This window comes from Cetorhinus maximus, chromosome 11, assembly GCF_964194155.1.
Source record: "Cetorhinus maximus chromosome 11, sCetMax3.hap1.1, whole genome shotgun sequence".
Classification (NCBI taxonomy): Eukaryota; Metazoa; Chordata; class Chondrichthyes; order Lamniformes; family Cetorhinidae; genus Cetorhinus; species Cetorhinus maximus.
In genome coordinates this window covers 122,280,099-122,302,977 of record NC_135889.1, presented here as the reverse complement: position 1 = coordinate 122,302,977, position 22,879 = coordinate 122,280,099, and the positions used below count along the sequence as shown (strand labels likewise).

The 22,879-nt window shown below is 47.6% G+C and overlaps 1 protein-coding gene across 3 annotated transcripts in view; it reads right to left on the bottom strand.

The window, feature by feature from the left end:
- The window catches only part of obsl1a (obscurin like cytoskeletal adaptor 1a), a 99,249-nt gene that overhangs the window by 10,848 nt on the left and 65,522 nt on the right, over window positions 1-22,879 (bottom strand). For all 3 annotated transcript variants that reach the window (XM_078552676.1, XM_078552677.1, XM_078552678.1), the window contains 7 exons: window positions 22,059-22,334; window positions 16,111-16,377; window positions 15,091-15,363; window positions 8,788-9,054; window positions 7,495-7,761; window positions 3,540-3,652; window positions 2,349-2,502 (listed from right to left, as the gene is read on the bottom strand). In XM_078552676.1, coding sequence (XP_078408802.1) covers window positions 2,349-2,502; window positions 3,540-3,652; window positions 7,495-7,761; window positions 8,788-9,054; window positions 15,091-15,363; window positions 16,111-16,377; window positions 22,059-22,334 — 1,617 coding nt within the window. The remainder of the gene's footprint in view (window positions 1-2,348; window positions 2,503-3,539; window positions 3,653-7,494; window positions 7,762-8,787; window positions 9,055-15,090; window positions 15,364-16,110; window positions 16,378-22,058; window positions 22,335-22,879) is intronic.

Below are 22,879 nucleotides of genomic sequence, written 5' to 3'. Positions count from 1 at the left end.
AAAATCTGTCTGTCTCAGCCTTGAATATACTTAATGACCCAGCCTCTACAGTCCTCCGCAGTAAAAAATTCCACAGATTGACTACCCTCTGAGAGAAGAAATTCCTCCTCATCTCTGTTTTAAATGGGCGACCCCTTACTCTGAGATTATGCCCTCTGGTCCTAAACTCTCCCACAAGGGGAAACAACCCCTCAGCATCTACCCTGTCAAGCTCCCTAAGAATCTTATATGTTTCAATAAGGTCGCCTCTCATTCTTCTAAACTCCAATGAGTACAGGCCCAACCTACTCAACCTCTTCTGATAAGAAAATCCCTCCATCCCTGGGATCAACCTAGTGAACCTTCTCTGGACTGCCTCCAATGCCAGTATATCTTTCCTTAGATAAGGGGACCAAAACTGTTCACAATATTCTAGGTGTGGTCTAACTAGTGCCTTGTATCATTTTAGCAAGACTTCCCTATTTTTATACTCCATTCCCTTTAAAATAAAGGCCAACATTCTATTTACTTTCCCTATTACCTGCTGAACTTTTCACTTTTTGGGATTCATGCACGAGGTCCTCCAAATCCCTCTGTGCTGCAGCTTTCTGCAGTCTTTCTCCATTTAAATAATATTCAGCTCCTCTATTCTTCCTGCCAAAGTGATAACCTCAAGTTTTCCCATATTATAATCCATCTGCCAAATTTTTGCTCACTCACTTAACCTGTCTATATCCCTCTGTAGACTCCTTGTGTCATCCTCACCACGTGACTTCCCACCTATTTTTGTGTCATCTGCAAACTTGGCAATTGTACATTCACTTCCCTCATCTAAGTTATTAATATATATTGTAAATAATTGAGGCCCCAGCACTGATCCCTGTGGCACTCCACTAGTTACAGGTTGCCATCCCAAAAATTCCACCCTTATCCCAACTCTCTATCATCTATTAGTTAGCCAATCCTCCATCCATGCTAATATACTACACCCAACATCATGGGCTCTTATCTTATTAAGTAGCCTTATGTGCGGTACCTTATCGAACACCTTTTGGAAATCCAAATATATCACATCTACCGGTTCCCCTTTATCTATCCTGCTTGTTACCTCATCAAAGACCACGTTGCCTGAAAGGATGGTGGAAGTAGATTCAATTGGGAATTGGATGAATAGTTGAAGGAGACAGATTTGTGAGCCTATTGGGAAAGAGCAGGGGGAATGCAACTCATTGAGTAGCTCATTCAAAGGGACAGACATGATGGGCTGAATGGCTTCCTTCTGTGCTGTAAGAATCTATGATTCTGTTACCAATGGCCCAATCCACTGTAGCCTTGGGTCTAGAGATGGGTTAGTGGAAACCAAAACCTTGTGTGTGCAGATCTAAGAGGCCGCCCGCCATCAGTGGTAATGGCTGCCAGCTGAAGAATCTTTGAGCGGTTGTCCATTCACGAGACTCCGGCCAGTTGTATGTCGGCCCTGGATGGAAGTGACTGTATTCAGCCCTTACCAATCTGCTGTCAGGGTGTCCGTTCTACCATCTGAGTGTGAGTCGAGCCTGATATCTGCAGAATGTGGGGACAATCCTCTAATGGGCTCAGGGGGACAAAAATGAGCCAGGAGGCAACTTTGTACCTCATCAGCACAACGGGAAAACCCCCCTCAATCTTAGAAAAGAAAGGCTTGCATTTATATAGCACATTTTACAACTTCAGTACCTCATAAAGTGCTTTACAGCCAAAGAAGTACTTCTTGAAGCATAATCACTGTTGTAATGTAGGAAATGCAGGAGCCAATTTGTGCACAGCAAGCTCCCGCAAATGGTAATGTGACAATGACCACATTTTCTATTATCTAGTGATAGTGATGGAAAGATAAACATTGCCCCTGGACAGGGGGGAAACTCACCTGCCTTTCAAAATAATAGCCGGGGGATCCAGCTGAGGGGGCAGGCGGGTGCCTCATGTTTAATCTTTCACCTGAAACACGGCACCTCTGCCTCCCCTGGGAGTGCCAGCCTGAATTTGGTTCTCAAGTCTCTGGAGTGGGGTTTGAATGCAGGACTGTTCTGACTAAGAGGTGAGAGTGCTACCAGGGTTGAATCTGCCTATGTTGTTGGAACTTTGCAATTTAAGAGCCCAGTTTTGATCTCCAGTATGGCGAAGGATTTCGACAATCTAAGAGTAGGTACAGAGGGGCCTGGATACAATGACACACGAATACAAAGCCCTTAGTTACGAGAGGGTTACACAATGAGCCATGGCCAACACAAAAAATATATTAATGCTTCAAAAGACGATCATGAATTACAGTCAAGCTCATTTGCTGAGATGTGCAGCCGCTGAAGATAAGCTCAGATATTGGCAATTACCATAAACTTCCAGCTTGCCAGAGGTTTTGCTATCGCCGGTGTCACAGGTGTAAGTTCCAGAATCTTGGACTCCGCATTTCCCCAAGTGGACAATCCTCTTCCTCCCCATGGAATAAATCCTAATATTTTTATTGGGTTTCATCTCCAAGTCATTCTGTTGAGGGAAAGTTAAGTGAATAAAAGAGTGGCTCCAGCACAGGGTTAGATACAGAGTAAAGCTCCCTCTACACTGTCCCCATTCAAACACTCCCAGGACAGGTACAGCACGGGGTTAGATACAGAGTAAAGCTCCCTCTACACTGTCCCCATTCAAACACTCCCAGGACAGGTACAGCACGGGGTTAGATACAGAGTAAAGCTCCCTCTACACTGTCCTCATCAAACACTCCCAGGACAGGTACAGCATGGGGTTAGATACAGAGTAAATCTCCCTCTACAATGTCCCCATCAAACACTCCCAGGACAGGTACAGCACGGGGTTAGATACCGAGTAAAGCTCCCTCTACACTGTCCCCATCAAACACTCCCAGGACAGGTACAGCACGGGGTTAGATACAGAGTAAAGCTCCCTCTACACTGTCCCCATCAAACAATCCCAGGACAGGTACAACATGGGGTTAGATACAGAGTAAAGCTCCCTCTACGCTGTCCCCATCAAACACTCCCGGGTCAGGTACAGCACGGGGTTAGATACAGAGTAAATCTCCCTCTACGCTGTCCCCATCAAACACCCAGGACAGGTACAGCACGGGGTTAGATACAGAGTAAAGCTCCCTCCACACTGTCCCCATCAAACACTCCCAGGACAGGTACAGCACAGGGTTAGATGCAGAGTAAAGTTTCTGTGCTCAAGGTAGCACAAGCCTAGTCAATGCAACCTCTCCTCATAATTTAGACACTGCATAATTCTGCTCTATTTCCTCCAAGGACAATATGATCCTTCCTGTGAAGTGCTGGCCTGAACTGATCAAAGGGCTTTGGGTGGGACTTTGACCAAGTGAAGATGCACCCCAATCCAACCCGGCTGGTCAAGTACTTGGCTGATGGCCAGTGCCCAGGGATGGAGGATGTCCACCAGCTGTCCTGGTAATCCAGCTCCTGCCTTCAGGAGAGAAAATGAGAAAAACAAATCTTTGCCTGGTTTCATTGATCTGTGAGCCCTGGGTCCACAAAATGTTGGCTCCCTCGTACCTTATACCAGGTGACCTCGACGTTAGGCCGGGACAGCTCACACTCCATCGTGATGACGGTAGTTTCCGGAACGCGCAAATCCTTCAGCTGCTTCAAGAAGGTCACCGGGGGTTCTGAAACAGACCAGCCACAAGACAGGGTGAAAAATCCTGCTGGGTTACAGCACGCAGGATTGAACAGTGACAAGGAAGGACCCACGGGTTTGACCCTCTTCCAACCACCTCACACACAATTCCCATTCAGGTACAGCTCTTTGCAAAGCACTGGAACATGTCTACTGCCTCGGAATAAAATGCCTTCTCAATGCCCCCCCCCCCAACCCTACCCCCAACACATCCCCCACCCTCTCTTGTAGAAGGATCATGGACCTCCTGAGAAGCCTTGTCCACCTGATGTAAGATGTTTGCTTGTTCTTAGCATCATAGGCAGTGCAACATCTACCAGTGCCCACCAGCTGCCCAGGAGCTGCTGCGTTTGACACATGCTAGAGAAACAGTGCAGTGCCCAGGACTCAATACCTAACTCAAAGGTGTGGGCCTAATAAACAACTTGCATTTATCTAGCGCCTTTAACATAGTAAAACAGCCCAAGGTGCTTCACAGGGACGATTATGAAACTAATTTTGACGCTGGGTGGCACGAGGTGTTGTTAGGACAGGTGACCAAAAAGTTAGTCAAAGACGTCAGGTGGGATTGTCCGCTCACGTTTGCAGCAGACGTCATAATGGATGGGAGGGGAATATATCGAGAGATCGCAGCAATCGGTTTCACGCCGTCGTCAAACCAGTTTGCGATGGTCCGCTCCACCTGTCAGTGCCGGGCCGCATTTCCCATCGCTGTATTTCAATTTCAATTGAATTTCAATACATTAGCATCTCATTATAATCCCTGCTCGCTGGAATCATCCCCCTCACGCTGGATCATCCAGGAATCACGCTGACGTGTTTCACAACTGTACATAAGCGACGTGCAACTGTCGGGCTGCACTTTACTCGGGACTTCGAGGTTTGTTTGCCCACCTTGCTTCGGGCAGCACTCGCGGGCATCAGCGCCAGGCTTCACAGGCAGCACCACATCACTGTTAGAGGGGCTCACGGGCAGGTCTCTACCTACCAGACCAGCCGGAAGGCGGGAGTGGCTTTTCAACGGCTGCAGGGCTAGGACTTACTTAGGGAAGGGAGAGAAGTGGCTTCAGGCAAGGGAGGAGGCTGCAAGGCGAGGGCTGTACTGGGGAAGGGGGGAGTATCGCTGGGTGTGTGTGAGGCACATGTTGATCTGTGCAAGTGGCCTCAAGATGGTGAGGGCTGAGGAGGCAGCCTCCAGAGGAGATGAGGCCAGACGGAGATGTGAGGACATGTGTGAGAATGGGGGGTGATGTCTCTTGAGCTGGCAGTGAGTGAGATGCCAATGATTGTCTGATGGGCTTGTGGGTGGGTGAGTTTAGAGTGATGAGATGGTTGCCTTACCCTGGTAGTGTGGATTAGATAATTCCACCTCTTTCTGCACTGAATAGCCAACCTCTTCTGTGCAGCATTGGCACTGACCACCACTGTCATCGCCTACCAAGCCGGAGTGGTGAGATTGTTGGACATCCTGCGGCCAGAGCCGAGGTGGAGGACATCATGTTGGGCCTCCCAAAGACATTCCAGTGACGGGTCACTGAACTCTTCCTGGCTTTCAGGGCCGTGTCTTCACTGGAGCAGCCCAGGGCTACAAACATTGAGAAATGTGTGTGCGGCTGCAGTTTAGATATGGCACCTGGAGTGAGGAAACAGGGAGGTAACAGCGAGGTGGGCGATTCAGAGGCTGCCCACCAGCGAGACGGCGTGATTCCTGTGGCTGCATAATTAATGAGGTGGGAAGCGGACGATACAGTGCGAAAATCCACCATTACAGCCGGAGGGTAAAACATCTTTTCTCACGCCCGGTACCGCACTTAGTGCAAATCTGGGACGATTCTGCCCATAGATTTTAAGGAGCGTTGTAAAGGAGGAGAGAGAGGCAGAGGAGTTTAGGGAGAGAATTCCAGAGCTTAGGGCCAAGGCAGCTGAAGGCACGGCCGCCAATGGGGGTGTGATTAAAATCGGGGATGCGCAAGAGGCCAGAATCAGAGGAGCACAGAGGTTTCAGAGGGTTGTGAATCTGGAGGAGATCACAGAGAGAGGGAGGGGGGAGGACAGGATAAATTTGAAAACAAGGATGAGAAGTTTAAAATTGAGGCATTGCTTGACCAGGAGCCGATGTAGGTCAGCGAGGTCAGAGGTGATGGGTCAACAGAGCTTGCTGCAAGATAGAAACACTGCAGCAGAGTTTTGCCTGAGTTCAACTTCACAAAGGTAGAACATGGGAGACCAGCCAGGAAGTCAACTGGAATAGTCAAGTCTAGAGGTAGCAAAGGTGTAAATGAAGGAATCAACAGCAGATGAGCTGAGAAAGGGGTGGAGGATGGGCCATGTTACAGAAGTGGAAGTGGAAGTGGTAGAGCTTGGTACAACTGAAGCATCATTTACCCAGTTTCCAACTGCTTTGAGATGAAGTTGTGCACTTCATCAGCCTTTCTGATCCTTACTTCTCCCATCCAAAGTGATCCCAATAACCTGAATTTCAGCATCCAAGTAGTTATTCAATCCAGGTTTCTTGGCTCAGGGGAGTATATTCCGCATGTTAATCGCTCCACATATGAAGGAGTGTATTGTCATTGCCAGTCCTAGTTTTGTTTTTTAATATTTTGAGCCTATCCAGTGTCCTCTCAATTTAAAGTCATAGTCCAGGTTCACTCACTTGACACAGAATCACAGAATTGTTACAGTGCAGAAGGAGGCCATTTGGCAATCTCCAAATGAGCAATTCCCTTAGTGCCACTCTCACACCTTCTCCCTGTAACCCTGCACATTCTTCCTTTTCAGATAACAGTCTAATATCCTTTTGAATGTTTCAATTGGACCAGCCTCCACCACACTCTCGGGCAGTGCGTTCCAGACCGTAACCTGGATTCCCTACTGGATTTATTAGTGACTATTCCATGTTGATGGCCCCTGGTCTCTCCGACAAGTGGAAACATCTCCACACCTACCCTATCGAACCCTTTCATAATCTTAAAGATCTCTATCGCCCCTCAGCGTTCTATTTTGTTGAGAACGAGTCCAAGCCCATTCAGTCTTTCTTGATGGGTATAAACTTTCAGTTCCGGTATCATCCTTGTAAATCATTTTTGCACCTTCTCCAAAGCAGCAAAACTTTTTTTGTAACATGGAGACCAGAGCTAGGGGACATCAATCTGGAATAGTCTCTAATAAATCCAAAAGGGAATCCAGGAAAAACATCTTTACCCAGAGAGTGGTGAGAATGTGGAGCTCGCTACCACAAGGTGCAGAGTGCTCCGAGTGTGGTCTAAACGAGTTCAATGTTAACTGTTCTGCTGTTCAATTCTATTTCATTAGACAGAGTTGTTCTTAGAGTAGAAAAGATTAGGGGGAAATTTAATAGATACGTTATAAGTTATGAAGAGTGTCGTTAGAATAAATACAGAGAAATTATTTCTAATGGCAGCCTCTACATCGCTCCCCATCTCTGCAACCTCCTCCTGTGGGTAACAAGAAGGTACAGAGTTAAGGTAGTTGGTAAAATTACCAGAGGGGAAGGTGAGGAGAATTTATTTTACACAGCGAGTTTCTGTGATCTGGAATGTGCTGCCTGAATGGGCATTGGAGGTAAATTCAATAGGAACTTTCAAAAGGGGGATTGGATAAATTGGATACTTGAAAAGGAGAAATTTGCAGGGCCATGGGGAGGGAGTAATTGGATAGCTCTTGCAGCACGATGGCCTCTGTCTGTACTGCAAGGTCCTATGAGTCTATCTGAGCCTAACACTCAAGGTGTGAATCCAAACTGAGCAAGTTGTCACCATAGGGACTGTACAGGGACTGGGCTGTGGTTGCAAGAGATGGGAATCTCACCTCTGACTGTTATCCGTGAGCTGCTTCGGACATTGTTGGCCTGGAAGCTGATGGTCCCTGAGTCCTCGAGTGTCAGTGCGGACAGTGTGAGGCTGTGGACTCTCCCGGCCACGCTGATCCGTCGGTTGTTGTTGGACTTCAATCGGATTCCGTCTTTGATCCACACGCCTGCAACATCCGGGTGAGATAACTCCACTTGGAACGTGACCGCCTCCTTCTCAAAGATCTCCAGGTCCTCCAGTGGTTTCCTCACTGTTATTCTACGAGCTGGTCTCAAAGGAACAGAGTCAGAAACAGATTAATCCCTCTGGCTCAATGCGATGCCCAACATCATCTCTCACCTCCTTCCATTTTGGCCTTTTTACCTGCAGACACTGATCTCATCTTTGGGACAAGTTCACCTTCTGAGTTCTCGCCTTAATTGACAACAGAGGCCGATTCTGTCATCACCCAAACCCATATACACACCCACATACAGATTAGATACAGAGTAAAGCTCCCTCTACACTGTCCCCATCAGACACTCCCAGGACAGGTACAGCACGGGGTTAGATACAGAGTAAAGTTTCCTCTACGCTGTCCCCATCAAACACTCCCAGGACAGGTACAGCACGGGGTTAGATACAGAGTAAAGTTTCCTCTACGCTGTCCCCATCAAACACTCCCAGGACAGGTACAGCACGGGGTTAGATACAGAGTAAAGTTTCCTCTACGCTGTCCCCATCAAACACTCCCAGGACAGGTACAGCACGGGGTTAGATACAGAGTAAAGTTTCCTCTACACTGTCCCCATCAAATGCTCCCAGGACAGGTACAGCACGGGGTTAGATACAGGGTAAAGCTCCCTTTACACTGTCCCCATTAAACACTCCCAGGACAGGTACAGCACGGGGTTAGATACAGAGTAAAGCTCCCTCTACACTGTCCCCATCAAACACTCCCAGGGCAGGAACAGCACGGGGTTAGATACAGAGTAAAGCTCCCTCTACACTGTCCCCATCAAATGCTCCCAGGACAGGTACAGCACGGGGTTAGATACAGAGTAAAGCTCCCTCTACACTGTCCCCATCAAACACTCCCAGGACAGGTACAGCACGGGGTTAAATACAGAGTAAAGCTCCCTCTACACTGTCCCCATCAAACACTCCCAGGACAGGTACAGCACGGGGTTAGATACAGAGTAAAGCTCCCTCTACACTGTCCCCATCAAACACTCCCAGGACAGGTACAGCGCGGGGTTAGATACAGAGTAAAGTTCCCTCCCTCCTGTTTGGTTAAAGGGGCCACACTTACGCTCCACGCTGAGTTTGCCCTGTGTTCTATCATGCAGGGTCTCACAGCGGTAGTTTCCTCGGTCTGCGGACACGGTGCCACACACTATTAGCCGCCTGGTTCTGCCGTCCTGCTGGAGGAGGAATTTTGGACCGGGCTGGATGACCACCCCCTGCTTCATCCATTGGACCTCGGCTAACTCACTGCTCACCTCCACCTCGAAGATGGCATCCTGCAGTTCCTCTGCCACCACACTCTCCATCTTCCTGGTGAACACGATTTGGGTCTCTGTGGGAATGGGGGGGACAGAGTTTAGAACAGATTTCCCCTTTTGTCCCACTCCCCACTCATCTAATACTGTGTCTTCACTTGTTCTTCACAACAATGGACCATTTGAATTTGTAAGACGTGCATAGTTCGGTAGGTCTCATGAAGATGTTCTGAGTCTTGGATAGTTTAACAGTAAGTTATTAACTAATCATATCCATGTACATATATACAGTATCAGGCCTAAGCTAGGAGCTGTCTCCGTGCTTGCCTCTACACATGTCTCTGTCCAGTACAAGACTGCCCTCTCGACTTGGGTTATGTGTTCTCTTACATCACAGTGCGGGCAGTACTGTACCCAGTCCCATGTTAACCCTTTCTATGCCAAACCCTTATGTTACAGGAGGGACATCCCCACCCTAAGAGCCCTGCTCTTCCAATAAAACACGCAAAACTGACAGGCAGGTTCACCAAACCTGCCCCCGTACCCTGGTGGCAGAAGCACCACAACTAGACATTCCCTCTCACCATCTTTCCCCTTCTTGTACCCCCCACCCATGGCCATGTAATCTCCATGAGCGGCAAAGGAACCCAGAGAAAATCCCCTGGACCAACAAGGGAAAACAGTTTGGGAAATTCCTCTTCATCCCATCCTCCAGCCCCCGCTCCCATTCGGTGTTGGAATGAGTACAGACTCACCAGAATGTTCCATGGGTTCGATTATCAGTAGAGATGATACATCGCATTCCTTAGAATATAGCATGTTAACGGATGGTTTGACTGAGTTTTTTTAGGAATTTGTAAGGAAATGGATAGAGTGGGTAGAAACTTTTTCTGCTAGTAGGGGAGTCTAGGACAATCAGAACTAGGGAGTAAAATTAGGAAACACTTCTTCAGAAAAAGGGCAGTGTGGCACTCTCTCCTACAAAGCATAGTAGACATTAGCTCAATGAATAACTTTAAACCTGGCATCAATAAGTTTTTGTTAGCCAAGGATATTAAGAGATGAAAAGTCAAAGCAGTTAGATAGAGTTAAGGTACAGATCAGCCATGACCTGACTGAATGGCAGTACAGGCTCAAGGGGCTGAATGGGTCCTTCTGTTCTTGTGTAAGGCCCGAGGGGCTGACTGGGGCCTCTAGCTCAAGTGTTCCTATCCCTACACTTCCATCGTTTGAACCCATTCCCCTGATCACATTTCTGCTCACTGGCAGAGTTCAGTGGATGGTGATTAGAGAACCTGAACTCTGTTTCCCTCTCCCCACCCTATATCCATTGGAGGCTACAACAGGCCTGGGGATTCCTTGGATTCAGGAAAGGAAAATCAGCCACAGGTATCACTTTCAACAACACTTACATAGCACCTTTAACACAGTAAAGCATCCCAAGGCACTTCACAGGAGCAAACTCTGAGACTCTTAAGAAGATATTAGGGGAGATGGCTAAAAGCTTGGCCAAAGAGGCAACTTTCCAGGAGCGTCCTAAAATAGGAGAGGGAGAGAGAGAGAGATAGAGAGGAATTCCAGAGCTTAGGGCCCAGGCAGAAAACAGATATGTGGAGGCCAGGTAGGGATTGGAAAACAAGGCTGAGCATTTTAAAGTCGAAGCATTGCCGAATGAGAGGCAATGTAGGCCAGTGAGTACAGGGAGTGATGGGCGAACAGGACTTGGTGTGAGTTAGGACATGAGCAGCAGATGAGCTCAAGTTTATAAACTTGAATATAAGTTTATGGAGGGTGCATGATGAGAGGCAGCCATGAGACCATCGGAATAGTCAAGTATCTGCGAGCCTTTTATGACCAGCCAGGCTATTGTCCACCATGAGGCTTCAGTGGGGGAGATAAGGGTGGAACACAATCATCGACAGAGGGTACCTAGGGTTTGCAAGGCAAAAAAGGACCAACATCCATCCGACTCACCTTCTAACCAGTCTGGGAGTCACATGATACCACAATAATGGGAGTTATTGACCAATCACAGTGATCAATCTCTACCAATCAGTCCTCACAGACCCAGACATGAGGTGAGGGAAACCCCCAGTGGTGGAGAAATTTGGGAACTATAGAATCTTACAGCTTAGAAGGAGGCCATTCAGCCCATAATGTGTGTGCTAGCTCTTTGAATGAGCTATTCAATTAGTCCCACTGCCCTCTGCCCTTTCCCTGTAGTCCTGGAAATGTTTCCTTTTCAAGTATTTATCCAATTCCCTTTTGAAAGTTACTATTGAATCTGCTTCCACCATTTCCCTTTCAGGCAGCGCCTTCCAGATCACAACAACTCACTGTGTAATAAACATTTCTCTTCCTCTCCCCCTACAGTTCTTTTGCCAATTATCTTACATCTGTGTCCTGTGATTACTGACCATCATGCCAGTGGAAAGTTTCTCTCTAATTACTCTGTAAAACTTCCTCATGATTTTGAATGCCTCTCTCCTCTTAACCTTCTCTTCTCTAAGGAGAACAATCCCAGCTTCCCCAGTCTCTCCACATTAACTGAAGTCCCTCATCCCTGGTCGCATTCTAGCACATAGGAACATACGAATTAGGAGCAGGAGTCGGCTACTCGGCCCCTCGAGCCTGCTCCACCATTCAATAAGATCATGGCTGATCTGATTGTAACCTCAACCCCACATTCCTGCCTACCCCGATAACCTTTCACCCCCTTGTTAATCAAGAATCTATCTAGCTCTGCCTTAAAAATATTCAAAGACCCTGCTTCCACTGGCTTTTGAGGAAGAGAATTCCAAAGACTCACAAGCCTCTGAGAAAAATATTCTCCTCATCTCTGTCTTAAATGGTCAACCCCTTATCTTTGAACAGTGACCCCTAGTTCTAGATTCTCCCACAAGAGGAAACATCCTCTCCACGTCCACCCTGTCAAGACCCCTCAGGGTCTTAAAGGTTTCAATCAAGTCGCCTTTTACTCTTCTAAATCCCAGTGGATACAAGCCTAACCTGTCCAACCTTTCCTCATAAGATAACCTGCCCATTCCTGGTATTAGTCTGGTAAACCTTCCCTGAACTGCTTCCAACGCATTTACATCTTTCCTTAAATAAGGAGACCAATACTGTACACAGTACTCCAGATGCAGTCTCACCAATGCCCTACACAACTGAAGCATAAACTCCCTACTTTTGTAATCAATTCTCCTCACAATAAATGATAGCATTCTATTAGGTTTCCTAATCACTTGCTGTGTCTGGATACGAACCTTTTGTGATTCATGCACCAGGACACCCAGATCCCTCTGCACCTCAGAGTTCAGCAATCTCTCACCATTTAGATAATATGCTTTTTTATTCTTCCTGCCAAAATGGACAATTTCACATTTTCCCACATTATACTCCATTTGCCAGATCTTTGCCCACTCACTACCTATCTATATCCCTTTGTAGCCTCCTTATGTCCTCTTCACAGTTTACTTTCCTACCTATCTTTGTGTCATCAGCATTCCTTTGGTCCCTTCAATCAAGTCATTTATATAAATTGTAAAAAGTTATCGATCCCTGTGGCACACCACACGTCACATCCTGCCAACCAAAAACAGGCCCATTTATGCCAACTCTCTGCTTCCTGTTAGCCAGCCAATCTGCTATCCGTGCCAATATGTTACCCCTACACCATGAGCTTTTAGTTTCCACAATAACCTTTGATGTGGCACCTTATCAAATGCCTTCTGGAAATCTAAGTACAGTACATTGGGAGAGTGGATTTGTTTTTTTTAATATTTTGGGGGGATATTGTGTTATTCTGTAAAGAAGGCTGTGTGTGTGTGTTTGTGTGATTTAATTAAGTTGGGCAAGAGATTGAGAGGAGTCAGGTTGCCCGGGGTTTCGAAACATGAAAAGGATAGAGGTGTTAAATTGAGGTGCAAGTAAATAGGTTAGATCTAACATTTGCATTTTTAGCTAAGTTGAGAGTTTGTTTGAATATCAAAGGGGAGTCAGAGGTACAAAGAAAAATGTTTGTGTCTTGCAGGAGTTCATAGGTAAACAAGTAGGGGGGATATTATATTTTATTGACCCAAAAGCAAGATGGAAACATGAAAGATCTTATATTTTGAAGGGTTTGAGTTTCAAAGAGGTGTGCGAGAACAATAGGACTGAGATGAAAGGGGAAAAAAGGTATATTACAGTTGCTGTGGATAGCTGTTGAGCTGGAGATAGGTGGAGCTGTTTGAGCTGTTGAGATAGCTGGAGCCCTGGGCTGAGAGAGGATGCGGTTTGAATCAACCATCCAGTCAAGCCAGAAAAGTCTTGGGCTGCAGCAAGCAGTTTTATTCTGAAGTGGATTCCACCGCAGAGTGGAAGAGGGTAAAGGTCATGTGGTGCACCTTTATTGAAGCTACAGAAGTTTGCCTTGTGTAATATTACTGGATTTTATAGTTGACATCCAAAAGGTAGTGTTGCCTGGAAGGTGTTTACTTGTGGATTTTACCAAGTAGAGAGTTTTTGGGGGAATGTTTTGTAAGACTAACTTTAATTGTGTAACTGTAATCTTGTGTGCTTAAGTTTCCTTTTATTTTTGTTAATAAAACTTTTGCTTTTAATTTTTAAATTACTAAATTGCAAAATGTTATTTTCTGAGCGAAATCTACCGTGAAATGCATTTGATTGAATTGATTCCAACTATTCCCACCATGTTCCGAGGGAGCCTGTTCCAGAGGCCAATTGGTCACTGAGATCCAGATCTTCCATTCCCTGGGAGGGTCTCACCTTGGAGGGACCCCAGTACATGCGCTGGGGGCTACCCGGATGTCCTGATGCAAGGACTGCACGGGAATTGCCTGGGAAGTTTCAACTTTGGTTGGGCAATTACTCTGTACCTCAACCTGGTAACCTCTGAAACTGTGACTAAAGTCAGAGGCTTCAGATGGTTCCAAGTCTCTTAGCAGAATAGTTACCCAGGAAAAATTAGAAAGATCAAAACCACTTATAACTACTGGGTAACTATACAACTGCCAACCCTCCAACTGGATCCCCTGACTATCCCACAACCCACCGACCACCCAACCCCACCCCCCCTACCGACCACCCGACCACCCCCCCACACCTCCTGACTACCTACCCCACCCTCCACTGGACCCACTGACTAATCCCCAATCACCTGACTATGCCCACCCCCTGACTAACCCATGTTGTAAAATGCCTTTCTGGGATCGCAGCATGACATCACTAGAAAGGAAGTGTGTCACACGGTCCAATTTTAGCTTCACTTTTGCTTTTAAGCAGAGCACCCGCAGACAGCTCTGCCGATGTGTATTCAGGCTTTATGCATCAGTATAAATGTTCCCATGTGCCTTGTCTCAATAAATGAACCCGCAATGTGTTTGCCTCACAATCCCTCATGAGCAATTGGTGCCATTTACATCATTATAACACACACGACATGGTGTGCAGTAGTGGTTCCTTTTAAACAATATAGTGCTCAACCTGACAACAAGATTCAGTAAAAGGTACCACATGGTGAATAGTCATAGATCATGCTACATGGCACGAGATGACCCTTGATATTCTGGTCAGACTGCAATGAGGCCGTGGCTTCGGACAGCATTGAATTCGCAGCACGGTGACTGCAGAAAAGCTTTGAAAACACAATGTCAAGATAGTGCTCAAGTAGAGAGCTGGTTAGCAGGGCCAGATCATGTCTTCAGCCTCTACTGTTCTGGACAAGGTTAGAGAGATTGTGAGATTGATGGTTTAGTAACCCTGGCCTATCCAGGGTGCAAACTCAAAGGTGCAAAGAGCATCTTAAAAACTGCGTCCAACACCCAGACATTGTTGACCCACTTTGGAATCCAAAATAAAGCAAATAATATATCCACTGTTAACCTTCTCAATTCCAATTTATGCCATCCTTCCTTATAATCCTGTCCTATTCAAAGTCCATTGCCCAGAAGGGGCTGACACTCTACAGCAACAACTTGCATTTGTATAGCACCTTTAATATTGTGAAAACATCCCAGGGCGCAACACAGCGGCGTAAATCAGATAAATTCTGTGGATTGGTTTTGAATGTACCTCCCTTGGCCCTTCTGGGAGGGCAGCCTCTGTCCTACCTTGCACCTGAAGGGTGGCGCTGGAGACAATTCCCTCCGCCTCCGCTGTCACCCTGGTGGCCTCTGCTAGCTGGCAGTTGCGGATCAGCAGCGTGTGGCACAGGCCGTTGCGCGAGGCCACGTATCTGTCGCTGCCGGGCGGGATTTCTGTGCCGTTCACTTGCCAGGACAGCCTCACGTCCTCCGGGGACACCATGCACTTGAAGTTGGCATCATCTCCCTCCAGCACCGTGACACTGCGGAGGTCGGAGATGAACTCCACGACCCGGGGAACTGAAACAAAGGGTGGGGAAAACACTTCAGGTTCGGGGTGTCATAAAGTTACAACAACAACTTGCACTTGTATAGAGCCTTTAACCATTCTAAAATGTCCCAAAACACTTCAAAGGAGTGTTGGCAAACATCGCTTAACACTGAGCCACATACACAGTTGCTGGGAAGATGATCAGAAGCTTGGTCAAAGAGGTACATTTTAAGGAGCGTCTTAATGGAAGATCGGGAGCCGGAGAGGTTTAGGGAGGGAATTCCAGAGCTTAGGGCCCAGGCAGCTGAAGGCACGACCGCCAATGGTGAAGTGATTAAAATCAGGGATCTTGCGCAAGAGGCTGTGATGAGCGCAGATATTTCCAAGGGCTGTGGGGCTGGAGGAGGTTACAAGAGATAGGGAGGGGGGGAAGGACATGGAGGGTGATGAAAACAAGAATGAGAATTTTAAAATAGAGGCGTTGCTGGGCCAGGAGCTCATGCAGCGAGCACAGGAGTGATTGGTGAAGGGGCACTCACTACGTGTGAGTAAGGACACAAGCAGCAGAGTTTTGGCTGAGCTCAAGTTTACGGAGGGTGGAAGATGGGGGAACGGCTAGGAGAGCATCAGAATAGTCAGAGTCTAAAGACGATAAAGCTACAGATAAGGGTTTCAGCAGGAGAGGCGGGATCGACGATGTTACAGAGGTGAATGTCGATGGGTTTTAGTGATTTAGAGGGGATGCAGGGTCAAACAAAATGCACAGTACTACAGACCTCTGACGGACACTTGCGCTGATGTCCTGTCATCCTTGGACTTGCAGGAGTATTCGCCCTGGTCTTCAAGGGTCACTTTGGCCAGAGTCAAGGACCTCAGCCTCCCCTCAGCTCGGACAATGTGCTTGCGACTGGGCTGGACCTCCTTCCCGTCCTTCAGCCACATGACGTCGCCCTTGGCCTTGTTGAGTTCACACCACAGGGTGACGGTGCCATCTTTCTGAACGCACAAGTCCTCCAGCTTCAGCACAAACTGGAGTGGAAGCTCTGCGAAGACCGAGGGGGAGTTGTGAGGATGGTCCCATGTCACAATGAAACAATCCTTTCATCTCTCTCTAATTATCTCCCAAAGTCTACAGCTCCTTCATGTTAATGGTATGTTAATTATCATATTGTTCAGATACTCAGGTGAAAAGGGCTTTGTTGAATCAAGTACCTGAAGCACTTCTAAAGAGAAACTCACCATTTTGATTTAATTTTGTAAGTTTCCTTTAAAGTTTTGTTTTTGTTACAGTGCTCCATCAGGGGCTGTCACCCCCTTCGGTTAGTTTACTTCATTGATTAATTGTTTTGTTAAAAGAGAAACGACTGGGACACAGGGTAGTAGGTAGGGAGCAGATCTATACAGCACCACCTTCTGAAATAAACCTACAGGTATTATCAGAAAAGTATTAGTGTATAGTTCACTAACTGGCTTGTGATCGATTTACCACTTCCTGGAACATAGGAACATAGGCCTTAGGAGCAGGAGTCAGCAATTCAGCCCCTTCAAGCCTGCTCCACCATTCAATACGATCGTGGCTGATCTGATTGTGGCCTCAACTCCACTTTCCTGACTGTCCCCTCATAACCCTCTACTCCCTTGTCGATCAAAAATCTATCTAACTCATCATGAATTAGCCACAGACTAACGACCCTTTGAGAGAAAAAAAAATTCTCCTCATCTCCTTCTTAAAAGGGAGACCCCTTATTGTTAAACTCTGTCCCCTGGTTCTAGTCTCCCCCACAAGAGGAAACATCCACCCTGTATCCACCCTATCAAGTCCCCTCAGGCTCTTATATGTTTCAATGAGATCGCCTCTCATTCTCCTAAACTCCTCATGGGTATAGGCCCAAACCTTTCCACATAAAGGCAGCCCCTTCATCCCTGGAATGAGTCGAGTGAACTCTCCTGGACCCAGTTTCGCCTCCTACACCTCACCCAACAAGGGTTTGGTATTGTGGACATTGGGAAGATGCTTCCACTTGTGGGAGAGACCGAAGTCTGGGGCCAGCAATATAAGACAGTCACTAATAAATCTTGAAGGGTCATGAGGACTCGAAACGTCAACTTTGCTCTTCTCCGCCGATGCTGCCAGACCTGCTGAGTTTTTCCAGGTATTTCTGTTTCTGTTACTAATAAATCCAACATTAATTCAGGAGAAACTTCTCTACCGAGACACTGGTGAGAATTTAAAATAGTAAAGAAAAAATAGTGGAGCAATTAATGGGACTAGAAGCTGATAAATCCCTGGACCTTATGGCCCACATCCTAGGGTTCTAAAGGAGTTGGCTGCAGAAATAGTGGATGCATTGATTTGAACTTCCAGAGTCCCTTTGATCTAGAACAGTCCCTGTGGATTGGGTGATAACAAATATAACCCCGCTATTCAAGAAAGGAAGGAAAGAGAAAGCAGACAACTCCAGGCCAGTTAAGCTGATGTCAGTCATCGGGAATATGTTGGAATCTATTGTTAATGAAGGAGTAATAGGTCCCTTTGAAAAATCATCATATGAGGACCAGCCAGAGTTAACACGGTTTTATGAAAGGGAAAGCACGCTCAACAAATCTATCAGCAAATTTTGGGGATGTAACCAAGAGGGTAGATAAGGGGGTAACCAGTGGATGTACTTTATATGGATTTTCAAAATGCATTCCACAGGGTTATACGCTCGAGGTTCTAACGCAATATTAGGATTCATGGGATTGAGGTGGGGTAATATATTAGCAAGTATCAGGATTGGTTAATGGACAGAAAACAGGAAGCAAGGATAAATGGGTCATTTTCAGGTTGGCAGACTGCAACTAGCGGAGTACTACAATGATCAGTGTTTGGGCCTCTTCTGTTTATAATCTATATTAATGTCTTAAAAGAGAGGACCAAGTACAATACCTCCAAGTTTGCTGATGATACACTGGTAGGTTGGAAAGTAAACCATTAGGATTACCATTGACCAGAAACTGAACTGGACTAGCCACATAAATACTGTGGCTACAAGAACAGCTCAGAGGCTGGGAATTCTGCAGAGAGGAATTCACCTCCTGACTCTCCAAAGCCTGTCCACCATCTACAAAGCACAAGTCAGGAGTGTGATGGAATACTCCACACTTGCCTGGATGAGTGCAGCTCCAACAACACTCAAGAAGCTGGACACCGTCCAGGACAAAGCAGCCCACTTGATTGGCACCACATCCATAAACACTCTCTCCCTCCACCACAGTAGCTGCAGTGTGTACGATCTACAAGAGGCACTGCAGCAACTCACCAAGGCTCCTTCGACAGCACCTTCCAAACCCACGACCACTATCATCTAGAAGGACAAGGGTAGCAGATAGATGGGAACACCACCACCTGCAAGTTCCCCTCCAAGTCACTCACCGTCCTGACTTGAAATATATCACCATTCTTTCACTGTCACTGGGTCAAAATCCTGGAACTCCCTCCCACACAGCACTGTGGGTGTACCTACACCACATGGACTGCAGCGGTTCAAGAAGGCAGCTCACCACCACTTTCTCAAGGGCAATTAGGGATGGGCAATAAATGATTATTTGCCAATGACACCCACACCCAGTGAATGAATTTTTAAAATGTGGGTAAGATTACCAACATGGGAGGTGGAACAGGAAATCTTAATTGGTTTCAAGAAGGAACTAGGCAAGTTTCTGTCAACACATGGGGTTCAGGGTCATTAGAAACTCATCACTGCAATAAAGATGGGGGCAAGAGTCTCTCCTGACTGGATCTGTTACTGGGCAGTGGGAGGGAGCAGACAGGCTGAAAGCACGAGATACCAAGGATCATCAGGGGTCATCAGAACATAACATAAGAAATAAGAGCAGGGGGAGGCCATTCAGCCCCTTGAGCCATTCATTAAGATCATGGCTGATCTGATGTGGGCTTAACTCCACTTTCCTCCCTGTCCCCCATAACCCTTGACCCCCTTGTCAATCAAAAGTCTGTCTAACTCAGCCTGGAATATCTTCAATGATTCAGCCTCCACTGCAGGCTGGAGGAGAGAATCCTAAGGCTGACTTTCAAAGAAATTCCTCCTCATCTTAGTCTGAAATGGGAGAGCCCTTGTGCCCCCAAGTTCTAGATTCATCCAAAGGAGGAAACATCCTCTCAGCATCTACCCTGTCTAGCCCCCTCAGGATCTTATATGAACACACATAACATACATATGAACATACGAATTAGGAGCAGGAGTAGGCCACTCGGCCCCTCGAGCCTGCTCCACCATTCAATAAAATCATGGCTGATCTGACTGTAGCTCAACCCCACATTCCCGCCTGCCCCCAATAACCTTCCACCCCCTTGTTTAGCAAGAATCTATCCAGCTCTGCCTTAAAAATATTCAAAGACTCTGCTTCCACCGCTTTTTGAGGAAGAGATTTCCAAAGACTCACCGCCCTGATAGAAAAAAAATTCTCCTCATCTCTGTGTTAAGTGGGCAACCCCTTATCTTTAAATAGTGACCCCTAGTTCTAGATTCTCCCACAAGAGGAAACATCCTCTCCACATCGACCCTGTCAAGATCCCTCAGGATCTTATATGTTGCAATCAAGTCGCCTCTTACTCTTCTAAACTCCAGTGGATACAAGCCTAGTCTGTCCAACCTTTCCTCAGAAGAAAACCCGCCCATTCCTGGTATTAGTTTAGTAAACCTTCTCTGAACTGTTTCCAACACATTTACATCCTTCCTTAAATAAGGAGACCAATACTGTACACAGTGCTCCAGATGCGGTCTCACCAATGCCCTGTATAACTGAAGCATAACCTCCCTACTATTGTATTCAATTCCCCTCACAATAAACGATAACATTCTATTAACTTTCCTAATTACTTGCTGTGCCTACATACTAACCTTTTGTGATTCATGCACTCGGACATCCAAATCCCTCTGCATCTCAGAGCTCTGCAATCTCTCAACATTTAGATAATATGCTTATTTTTTTATTCTTCCTGCCAAAATGGACAATTTCACATTTTCCCACATTTGCCAGATATTTGTCCACTCACTTAACCTACCTATATCCCTTTGTAGCGTTCTTATATCCTGCTCACAGCTTACTTTCCAACTATCTTTGTGTCATTCGCAAATTTAGCAACAAGACCATCTGTCCCTTCAATCAAGTCATTTATATAAATTGTTAAAAAGTTGAGGCCCCAGCACTGATCCCTGTGGCACTCCACTCATTTCATCCCTCCAACCAGAAAAAGACCGACTCTCCGTAAGACATAGGAGCAGAAGTAGGCCATTTGGCCCATCGAGTCTGCTCTGCCATTCAATGAGATCATGGCTGATAATCCTCAACTCCACTTTCCTACCTTTTCCCCATAACCCTCGAATCCCTTACTCATTACAAATCTGTCTCTCGCAGCCCTTCTTAATCACTTGCTGCACCTGCATGCTAATGTTTTGTGATCCCTGTACAATGACACCCAGATCCCTCTGTACCTGATGCCAGGAAACACTTCTTCACCGCAAAGGGGAGTGGAAATCTAGAACTCTGCCCCCCCGCCCCCACCTCCGAAAAGCTGTCAGTGCTGGGGAGACAACTGAAAATTTCGAGACTGAGATTGATAGATTTTTGTTAGGTAAGGGGATTAAAGGTTATGGAGCTAAGGTACAAATCTAATTGCTAATATAAGCTAATTGAATGGTGGAACAGGGCAGAGGGGCTGAATGGCCTCCTCCTGTTGCTATGCTGGAATTCTGAAATCTAAGCGACATCCACATTATTTTACTTTAATAGTGTTTAATTCACTGCCAGGAATGCCCAGCTTAGAGACATTCAGCTCCTCTACATCAGTGACACTTTTCCCAGTTCCGATGAAAGATCATCAACCTGAAATGTTAATTCTGTCTCCCTCTCTCTCCACAGTCGCTGCCTGACCTGCTGAATGTTTCCGGCATTTTCTGGGGTTTTTTTTTATCATTACAAAGTACTGCTGTTCTGTTACTTCAAGGGGATCCTGAGCCATCCCTGGTATGGGCACCATGCGTGTCACCGCTCACCGGCAGCTCTGCCCAGCTCCTCGGCCCCTCCTCCATCCAAACCTCCCTCCCTCCTCGCCACCCAGCTCGGCCGTCCCCCCACCCCCCTGCCCTCCTCCCACCCCCACCCCCACCCCCATCCCCCTACCCACCCCCCACCCCACTCCCCCACCCCCCTACCCTCCCCCCACCCCACCCCACCCCCCCACCCCACTCCCCTACCCTCCTCCCACCCTCCTCCCACCCCCACCCCCCCACCCCCCCTACCCTCCCCCCACCCCACTCCCCCACCCCCTACCCTCCCCCCACCCCACCCCCCCACCCCACTCCCCCACCCCCCTACCCTCCCCCCACCCCACCCCCCCATCCCCCTACCCTCCCCCCACCCCACCCCCCCATCCTCCTACCCTCCCCCCACCCCACCCCCCCATCCCCCTACCCTCCCCCCACCCCACCCCCCCATCCCCCTACCCTCCCCCCACCCCACCCCCCCATCCCCCTACCCTCCCCCCACCCCACCCCCCAACCCCCTACCCTCCCCCCTCCCCACACCCCACCCCACCCCACCCCCCACCTCCCTACCCTCCTCCCACCCCACCCCACCCCCCACCTCCCTACCCTCCCACCCCACCCCCCACCCCCCTACCCTCCCCCCACCCCCACCTCCCTCCCCCACCAACCCCTACCAGCCATGTTCACATTGAAAACCATCTCGTCGTCTGCGGAGCGGCAGGTGTAGAATCCGGAATCTTCCTTCAGGACGTTCTCGATGATCAGGCTGTGCACGCGCGATTCGCTCTTCATCTCGTATTTCTCTCCCTCCAGCACCTGCTCCTTATGCCGGGACCAGGTGACGCTGGCGTGCTCCTTGGAGACAATGGCTGCCAGCACCGCCTTCCCGTTCTCGTTGGCGTGAACTTCTTCCGGATGCTTCTCCTTGTTGGTAAACAGCACTGGGGCCTCTGGCGGAGAGAGCAGAGAGAAAAGCCTCACGTTTACACCTTTCATCGCCGGTGGGTGTCCCGCTGCACTTCACAATCATTGTGAAATGTTCTAATCTAGGAAAATGAGGCACCTAATGTGTACACAGCAAGATCCCACAATCCACAATAGGGAGGGCTGGAGCGTTAATGGCCACATAGACCAGTTGGGCTATAAATTCAGTGTAATTTATTACATCATGTGATAAATGACCAGATAAACTGTTTCTCTTATTAAGTTCATTGAGGGATAATTTAATTAGCCCCAGGGAACAGGGCTCATAAACTGATTCAAAATAGTGGACATGAAATCTTTTACCTCACCTGAGAGGGCAAAAGGGGCCTTGGTTCAACATCTCATCCACAAGATGGCACCACCATCTTCCTCAGTACTGACCCTCCGACAGTGCAGCGCTCCCTCAGTACTGACCCTCTGGCAGTGCAGCGCTCCCTCAGTACTGATCCTCTGACAGTGCAGCACTCCCTCAGTGCTGATCCTCTGACAGTGCAGCACTTCCTCAGTACTG